A 9,314-nucleotide genomic window follows, 5' to 3' on the forward strand; every position below is an offset into this window, starting at 1 on the left:
GCAGGCCGGTCATTTCGTGCCCGGCTGTGTCTGGGCGCAGGTACACTCCCAGACGCACGACTGGGTGGCTTTCTTTCTCCCATAAAGATTTCTCGTGTATTGTAATAGGTTCGGAGTGATGGGCATGTGTCTCACATGCTATGAATTCAATTTGAAAAACCGTTGTTAAGAACAAAAAGGAATCTGATTCCAAGCTCAAAGCGGCAAATAGGAGAGTAAAAGGAATTAATGTAGCTTTGGAGTGGTCTAAAAGCAATATGCCTAAATGAAGGGAAAGCAAAGAAAGCCAAAGAATCTCAATTCATCACAGCTTTTAAGGACTACTCCTGGGGTGGTGTGATCTTAACCATATTGTGAGACTCATAACATCTTTTTCTTTCAGACATCAGAATCAACCAATCTCCATTGGAACAATCCCTTAAAATGGAGAGCCCTGGTAGCAAAACTGTGCTCACAAAGTCCATTTTTCTTAAAGCTGGCATTCCTTTGGCTCTTTCTTTGGGTGGCTTGATCTACACTATGGTCACAACAAGAAGAAGACCACCACCTGAAGTTCCACCTGCAGAAACCCAAGTAGATGATGATGAGCAGCCTGAAATCGATTATCAAGAGGAATTTCCAGATAAAGAGAGCTTCCACAGCCTTGATTCAAAATCTCTACTTTCTAAAGAAGAAGCAGAACAGCAAATCACATGTACCCAGGTCACAATTTCATCAGAAAGTTTGCTAATTCGTGATGGACATGATCAAGAAGAGGAGCTTTTGAACCTAAGGAGGTGGATCATAGCTCTTCAAGACAAGGAAATGGAGCTTGAGATGCAGTTTATTCACTACTGTAGTTTGAAAGAGCAAGAATCAATTCTAATGGAGCTTCGGAACACATTGACTTCGGAGATTTCTCGTCTTAAATTGTTAGCTCTGGAGGCTAAGTTTATTGAGGTTGAGAATCAGAGAGTCGAGGCTGTGGTGGTTGAATATCTGAAAATCGTAGAGCAACTCAAATCTGCAAGATTGGAGAATGGGTTACTTCAAAGGAAGGTAAAGAAGTTTTTGACAAAGACTAGAGAGCATTCTCGTGTTCTTAAGCAACAAGCTTCTGCCCTGCAGTCTAGAGATGCTGAGATATTGAGAAATGAGAAAGACTTGGAAAGCAGTTTACAAGTAATAAAGGAATTAGAGGAAGAAATTATGGAGCTGAGAGGAATGCTGGTTCAATTGCAGGTGGAGAAAAAGGAACTAGTGGAGAAACTAGAGGTGGCAGAATCATTGGCTTCTTCAACCTCAAGGGTCTAAATCTTGTCTCCACCTAGTTTCTGAGGATTTCTTTTTTCTTCCTTTCTGTGTTCTTTTGACAAACACATAAAAGACCCAATTTGATCGTTCTGCATTGTAGGATCTAGGCAAAAAAAATTGCAGGAAAAGTTAAATTTTCTTGATCACAATTGTGAACTGTTTTGAAATTCTTCTTCCTTTTGCAGGAAAAGCTGCAAGAGAAAGAAAATGGAGACAATGATCAACTATTAACAGAGCTAGAACAACTCCAAAAAGATCGTGCTGCAGAAGTCGAGGAATTGATTTACTTGCGATGGATCAATGCGTGCTTGAGATATGAGTTATTTAGAAATCAAGAACAACAAAGAATCCACCATAATGATGAGGAGGAGGAGGAGGGGGAGCCATTAGAATTGGAATTCGAAGAAGATGAAGAGAACAAAAATTGTGGCATAGAGTATGATACAGATGGATCATCAACAACAGTTTCGAAGCACCATGAATCTTGCTTGGGTATAACAAGTGGTAGTGATCGTCCTTTTTCCAAAAGGCATAGGTTGCTTCGAAAACTGAAGAGATGGGTGGAAGGAGGTGATCAGAAATGCAAGAAATTATGGGATGACAAGGACAGACATCTTCAAAATAATCAAGGCACAAGTACTAGGCCTTCTGTTTCATTTGCGGCAATTGAACAACATCCGGCTGCAAGGAAGTCATGTTCTAGTGTATAACCCCAATGTCCCAAACTTTGCCCTAATTAAACTTTTCTCCTCTCGACTTTCGATTATTATGCCCGTAGTATATCTCTGACTCTGACGGTGTTAGCCTAATACTAGTTTGAGTTTGGAAAAGACTATTTTACCTTTGTATTAAAACATCAGAAATAAAATTACAATGCTACCCTTTTCTTCATCATCCATAACAGAGGAAACGAATCACCAGTCTTCATTTCCAGCGAGCTCCAAAGTATCTTTAGCAAACTTCAGCAAACTCCGACAGAAACGAAGGTCGTCATCACCGGCGAAAGTAAGTGTTTTAGTGTTTGTTACTCAAATAAACAAAATATAAGCTTTCACGAATCAAGACAATGACCGTCGCATTCTCCTTCTAATAGCTTTGCAATCAAGGCCATATGGCAACTAGCAAGATTCCAAAGAGTTTGAAAAAAATGATGGCAGCCCATGGATTCTGATTCTGTGTTGACGTTTTGGAAAAATGAGAATAAAAGAAAAGAAATAGGGATCTGATGGTTATTGGGAGAAAAAAGGAAAAAAGGGGGAAAATTACATGATTAGCTACTTTTGGGTTTTCATTTACAAAATTGTCCACTCTATGTTTGAGTTAACAAAAATAGACAAAAACAAGTTAACGTTTACAAAACTGGACAAAATAGTGCCTCTCCCTCCCAAAATTATTTTTTTAGACATTTTTACCCTTGCCATTGCCTTCTCGCTCAGGCATCCTCCGTTCCCTGCAACCCACCCCAGTCCGGCTGTCCCCACCACCGCCATTCTCTGCTACCCAAACCCGCCCCTCCCTTCCCTTCCTTGTGATTACCCAGGATGCCTGGGCGAGAAGGTAATGGCAGGGGTAAAAATGTCTAAAAAAGTAAGCTAGGGAGGGAGAGACACTATTTTGTCCAGTTTTGTAAACCTTAACTTGTTTTTGTCTATTTTTGTTAACTCAAACATAGAGTAGACAGTTTTGTAAATGAAAACCCAAAAGTAGCTAATCATGTAATTTTCCCAAAAGAATCAGAGAGGTGATGGGTTCAGCAAGGATAAGATGGAGAAAATGGGTTGAAGGTTTTAATTAGATTAGGTTTTAGACATGGAAGGAGAAAGGGAAGTGATAGGGGTGCAAGTTTGGCCCTGTCGACCCAAATTCGCCCTGGCCTGCCTTGAGCCCGAACAGGGCCTGGGCTGATGGCCCTGAGGGCGGGTTAGGGCTGAAAATTCTTGACCCTGAGTTAGAGTTGGGTCGGGTCAGGGTTGAGCCTAGCCCGGCCCTATTTTAAGTTATACTATAAAATATATTATATATGAAGATAATACATTTTAGGGAAAATTTCACGGACACCCCCTAAAGGTATCCAATATCTCAGAAACTTACCATACTTGGTCAAAATAGCAAACTTCCCCCTGACGTTAAGCAGGGTGACCCCAAAGATAAAATGTCGATTTTACCCTCTTAATTATTTTCCCTAAAATGACTAAGATTCCATCATCTTCCATATTCTTCCCGTAGAAGAACTCAATCACCGTGGGCGATCATCAGCTGCGCTAGCTCCAGCTCCAGCTTCGTCGAAAATCAAGTCCGACGATTTCTTCTCCGGCGACGTAGCGACAGGTATTTCTCCCCAGAGCTTCGGTAATTCCTCTCCATCGCTTCTCCTCTCCATCGTATTCGTCGTTCTTGTCCTCTCCATCGTGTCCATGAAATATTCCCTTTAAATGATAACCTCTCCTTCCATCTTCTTCCCTCTTCTTCCTTATTCTGTCTTGCTTCAACAAGAATGGAAAGTATTTTCGATTTGCCGGGGTAAATCACCGGGAACATTTTGCCGTCAATATTAGAGCAAACAGTGAAAGAAAAATCAAAAAGGGGATCACGAAAATCCCAAAACCCAAGTAACACTTGATCAGCAAATTTCTAAAGATGGGGTGTGTTGTAGTTGCAGAACTGTTTTCAACGGTAGGTCTGTAACTCATGGTAATGGAAGACTTTGAGAGTGAGACTCAAGGACTTTAATCGCCCTAGGATATATGGCCTATGCTCCAAGCTAGTAATCAGTAAGGAGGGAGGGAGGGAGGAATATTTCAATGTATTGATAGAGCTCAACGAATATTCAAGCAAAATGATTTTGAAAAGCTCTCAATTTCTATCTGTGACAAGGTGCCCTTCTTCGATTTTGAACTTTTATCTTGATTCTTCCTCACAGAACCCTACTTCTCTTATCCCCTGTTTTCACCCCTTCAGTATTTCGCTAGGCGGAAGGAAGAAGACGCAAGAACTGTGAAGTTGTACAGGCAATTGATGCCATTGTTGGACCCATTTCCATGCTCTAAAGACGGAAGAAGGAAGAACACCAACACCAGTATGTTTTCCCCCATCGATCTGTCATCATTGTCTCTCTCCTAAAATATCGTCAAAACAGAGATGGGCTCAAACTTGCAGAGATGAAATCTCTTTTCCTTTTATTTTTTTCCCCTCCTTTTCTTTCTGAAGTTTCAATCTGGATCTCTTACCCAACAAATCAACAGGACCTAAACGAACTAAATGGAAACAATTTTCTTCATCGACAAATCAATAAGAACAAACTATACCAGATGAAGACCCCCGGAAACGCAAAAAAAAGAAACCCCCCCAAAAATTTTAGAATTCCCAAACAAAACCTTAACTAAACCAGGATGACCCACAACCAAAATGCACCAAATAATTGTAAACTAAACTACAACTATGGAATAGAGAAAGGGAAAAAGAGAGATTGATTCATTTGTGGGTTTTTTTTTTTTGTCCTTGGTTTGATGGGTTTTATATATGATGAGGTAAGATGTGACGTTGCTCTCTACATTGGCATCGACAGAAGAAATCAGACAAAAAGGAGATGACTGGGAGGGTGGAGGGTATGGGTGTGGGGTGGAATCGCTAAGGTTTGTAGACCAGACGCCCTGTGCTTTCGGAGGCCGAGGAATTGAGAAGAACAAGTGGTGTGGAGCTGGCGACGACGATCTTCGAAGACGGCGAGCACAGAGGGGTGTTTAAGCAGGGAAGCTGCCTGGTCAGTGGTTAGAGTAGTGGAGAAGCCGTGAAAGCCGTGAACTGGGTGTTGCAGATCAGTCCCCTTCCCCGTTCTTGCTTCTTCCGCCTCCAGACCAATGAAGACGATGAAGAGAGGGGGTAATTTGGGGTTTTACCTTTAAGGGCATTATGGAAAGTTCACCCTTTGGTAAGGGTATTTTCATCATTATAAAAGAGTTAACAGACATTTAACTGCAGATACTAACGGAGTGCACTAAATTGAAATAAATTCATAAAAATAGGGGGTGTCTGTGACATTTTGACCAAGTATGGTAAGTTTTAGAGATATTGGATACTTTTAGGGGGTGTCCGCGAAATTTTCTCTACATTTTATTATAGTGTTATTTTACGAAAAATTGATGATTTTCTCTCATTTATATAAAAAAAAAGAAGATAATTTTCTCCCCGGTCCAGTCCAACCCATGCATTTCCTTCCCCCTCCCCATGATCAGGGCCTATCAAGGTTAACCCGACCCGACCCTGAGGGCAGGTCAGGGGCAGGTCAGGGTTGGAATTTTCAAGCCCTGGGTCAAGGTCAGGTCGGGCCTCGGCCCAACTAAGGGGAATCGGGGTTGGACTAGGGTTTTATAAAGCCAGTCCAACCCGACCTTGTTGTTGCCCTGGCTAGGAAGTGATGCCGATTGTGATGCAAAGAAAAGTGGAGCAGAAAATATAGAAGAAGAGGCAATTCACCCGGGCAGAGAAGAAGGATATGGGGAGGAAATGGTTCGGACATTGTTTTCCCCTGGTTCAAAGAGGTTGGCCATGGCTGTGCTCAGCTTCCTTTTTCTTGTTTTTTCTTCAAAACCTAGATAATCGAAATGATAATAGAAAAAAGAGAAAATTACATGCACCCCCCCCCAGATGTTTGTAACAATATCAAACCACCCCAAATAGTTAAACCTGTTACGTGCACCCACCTGGAATTTAGACAACTTACAATTAAGCTCCTACTGTGAACTCTAAAACGTTAGTTGTAGTTAAACTTTTTTAAAATCCTATTTTACCCTTAAAATTTCCCCATGGACCATTTTACCCTTATGAGACATAAGGGTGAGCCCTCTAACCCTTCTCCCATCTTCTAAACTTATCCCTTTCTTCTTCTTCTCCAGAGAACTACGAAGAGGGCAATTCATCGTCGGAGCTGTTGTTGCTACTTCCATTCATCGCCGAAGCTACTAGTGTTGCGTGAAATCACTGTCGGTAGCTTGCGGTTGCTGCTGCTGATGCTATTGTAGAGAGAAAATCGAAGCTGTATAAATCCCCAAACCGTGCACTGCTCTCTCCGACAGATCCATCTTCTCTGCGGCAATCTTCGAGGACATTTGGCCTTTTACTCAAGTAACTTTTCCCCCTTCAATCCATTACTAATTTTTCATGTTCTGTATAATGTAATCAAAATCTAAATTTGTTGTTAGATTTATACTGAGGTTTCTCTAATTAGATTTAGTTTAGATTAATTCTTGACAATAGATTTGATGTTGTAATTCGTTTTGATTTATACACATATATTATAGTGCAAAGTTCATTTCTTGATTCAATTTGTCTTATTGTCGCCCTTCTCTGTTGAAAGAGAAGTTCATTTTGTGAATCAATCGGCCAGAGAAATGAGTTTCAAATGTCTTTGTATAAATCCATCCCCAAACCGTGTTGTATGTGCCATTTTGATTGCTAATTTCCCAAAGATTTTGCACATCACTCCCCATCTCTGTTCTATTTTGGTTATGCTTGCTCTATATAATCAGTCACTCTATGATATAATTTGATATAGCATGCCAATTAGAAATTACACTGCATCCTTGTGTTCATTGTGCAAATTAATGAGATATGTTGTGTCAAACCATTTCCAGTCTCTGACTTCAAAGACATCCTTCCCCAGGGGAGTGGGGTAAGGAGGCTCACTTCAGGTGTTGCACAATTTTGTAGCTGTTCTGCTGTAGTGCAAGATCTGTGCTCTTTGCTGTGTCAGTGCTATTGAGGTCAACATTGTATGGTTATTATATTTTTCTCTTTGCTTGCTCTATATAATCAGTTACTCTGTGATATAATTTTCCCACTCATGGGAAGCATGAAATGAAGATGTAGAACTGTAGATGGTAAACCTACTTGCATTGTTTAGATAAATCCTTCCTTGAGGTACCAAGAAAATAGATTTTGATGTAGAACATGATTTATTCCATGCATCTGAGAAAGCCTGAGAAAAAGATCATTAAAATTAGAACAGCAGGAGCACTTCATAAAAAAAAAAAAATAACCCAAGTGAATTGCAAGTCATTTTCTTATTATGCTCTCCTTGTATTTAACATTAACAAAGTACAATTGTCCTATTAAAATGATAGTTTTGTTTTCACAGCCCATGGTAATTGAAACCTTATAGTTGCTTTCCATGTCTAATAATCTCTTGTCAAATATCTCATGAGTTTGATTATATCTAAGCTTATGATATGGAATAAGAGCTTATGTATATTAATTTCTTGTATCATTATGACCTTTTTCAACTGCTCTCAAATCATGAATGTAAGGTGTGCTATTGTATTTCATTGGGAGAATAAAGTGTTCAGAAAATATGTTGACCCAGACATGTATGGGTACTTGGACATGGTTTTTGACATCTACAATTCAGTCATTAACCATGTACCTGTAGGCCATAACGTAACCTTCAAAGTCAGATGTGAAATGTCTGATGGAGTGCTCAAAGTGGTGGCAGATGACTGTGCTATATATGAGTTGTTTGAGTTGATTGGGAGGGATGGTATCAATTTGCATGTATATGATCTTGAAACTAGCCTTGGTCCAATGGACAAGTATACAATCAACAACTTCCCTAATGGGATTGTTTATAGAGAAAATTTAGTTGAGGACACAGTTGACGGTACAGAGCTTGAGAGGAGTCAAACTAGAGTTGTACCAAGAAGGCCAAAGCAGAATGCTAGAAGGGGTGGTGCTGTTTGTCGGGTATCCACTAGTGCTAATAGCAGTGGTAGTGGATCTACTGAAAGTGCTAATGCTAATGCTACTGCATCTAGTAGAGGTAAAGTTAGTGCTAATGCTAATGCTGCAGTCTTCAGTGGAAAAGCTACAAGTATAGGTTTAGCCACCACTAAGGGCTGGAAGAAGACTTCTGATGTGCAACGGACAAGTAATAGTAGATTGAGATCAAGTCCTAATGATTTAAGAGCAGTTAGCCAGAGTGTTGCACAATCAGAGGAACCTGTGCATAGTTCAGGTCCATCCTCAGTTTCATCCAGTAGTGATGAAGATTGGAGAAACCAAAGTGGTGATGATGATAAGCCAAGTGATGATGAAACTGAAATGGATAATAGTGAAGGTGATGCAACTGATCTTGAAAACAAGAGTGATAGAAATAGTGAGAAGAGTTTTGATGATATATTTTCCAGTGAATTTTGAAGATGCTGTTTCTAATGACTCTAGGAGAGTAACTTTGGAAAAAGGATAAATTTTTAAAGATGTGTATCACTTCAGGTTTGTCCTATAGGACTTTGTGATTCAAGAGGGATTTGAGAGGTTGTTTGTGAAAAATGAAAGCTATAAAGTCAGTGTTGTATATAAAGCAATTGGATGTACTTGGAGAGTGTATGCTTCCCGTGTTTCAATGACCAACACTGCTAACAAGACTTTTATGATAAAGTCTTATATTCCAACACATACATGCATCAGGAGAACAGAACACAAGAGTGTTACATCAAAATGGATAGCAGGAAAATTTGCAAATCAGGTTAAGACTGATCCAAACATAAATGTGAAAACAATAAAGGCAGTTTTTGGTTCAACAGGAATTCAAGTCTCTTATATGAAGATGTATAGGACACGCAACATTGCTGTAAAAATTAATCAAGGTAACTTTGCACAGTCATATGCACTGTTACCTGAGTATGCTGATTTGATCTTAAAGAACATGCCTGGTAGTATAGTCAGGCTCCGTTATAATGATAGGCAAGACATGTCACAACTTCCAGTGTTTAAAAGGTTGTTTGCATCATTTCATGCATGCACTGAATGTTTCAGTAAGGGATGCAGACCATTCATTGGTATTGATGGATGTCATCTCAAGGAAAAGTATGGTGGTGTGCTACTGTCAGCCATATCTGTTGATGGGAATAATGCCTTGTTCCCCATTGCATTTGGAATAGTAGAAGTAGAATGCAAAGACAAGACTCTTTTTCCTTGAATGTTTACATGAGGGACTTGGAGATGCCAGTCATGATCAATCTCTGACTTTC

The 9,314-nt window shown here is 40.0% G+C and overlaps 1 protein-coding gene across 1 annotated transcript; it reads left to right on the forward strand.

Moving 5' to 3' along the window:
• Positions 1-363: 363 nt before the first annotated feature.
• On the forward strand, positions 364-2,016 carry LOC122648341 (protein CHUP1, chloroplastic). The gene is made up of 2 exons (XM_043841571.1): positions 364-1,287; positions 1,479-2,016. The coding sequence occupies exons 1-2, from the start codon at positions 424-426 to the stop codon at positions 2,001-2,003; spliced, it is 1,389 nt and encodes a 462-aa protein (XP_043697506.1). The 5' UTR covers positions 364-423; the 3' UTR covers positions 2,004-2,016.
• Positions 2,017-9,314: the final 7,298 nt, after the last annotated feature.

The sequence above is a fragment of the Telopea speciosissima genome, unplaced genomic scaffold (genome assembly GCF_018873765.1).
Source record: "Telopea speciosissima isolate NSW1024214 ecotype Mountain lineage unplaced genomic scaffold, Tspe_v1 Tspe_v1.0831, whole genome shotgun sequence".
NCBI classification, from domain to species: Eukaryota; Viridiplantae; Streptophyta; class Magnoliopsida; order Proteales; family Proteaceae; genus Telopea; species Telopea speciosissima.

Excerpts from the sequence above, each read along its gene's own strand:
- LOC122648341 (XM_043841571.1), top strand. The coding sequence starts at position 424 with ATGGAGAGCCCTGGTAGCAAAACTGTGCTCACAAAGTCCATTTTTCTT. Across the intron at positions 1,288-1,478 it reads TGGCTTCTTCAACCTCAAGG|GAAAAGCTGCAAGAGAAAGA; the intron begins GTCTAAATCTTG and ends TTCCTTTTGCAG.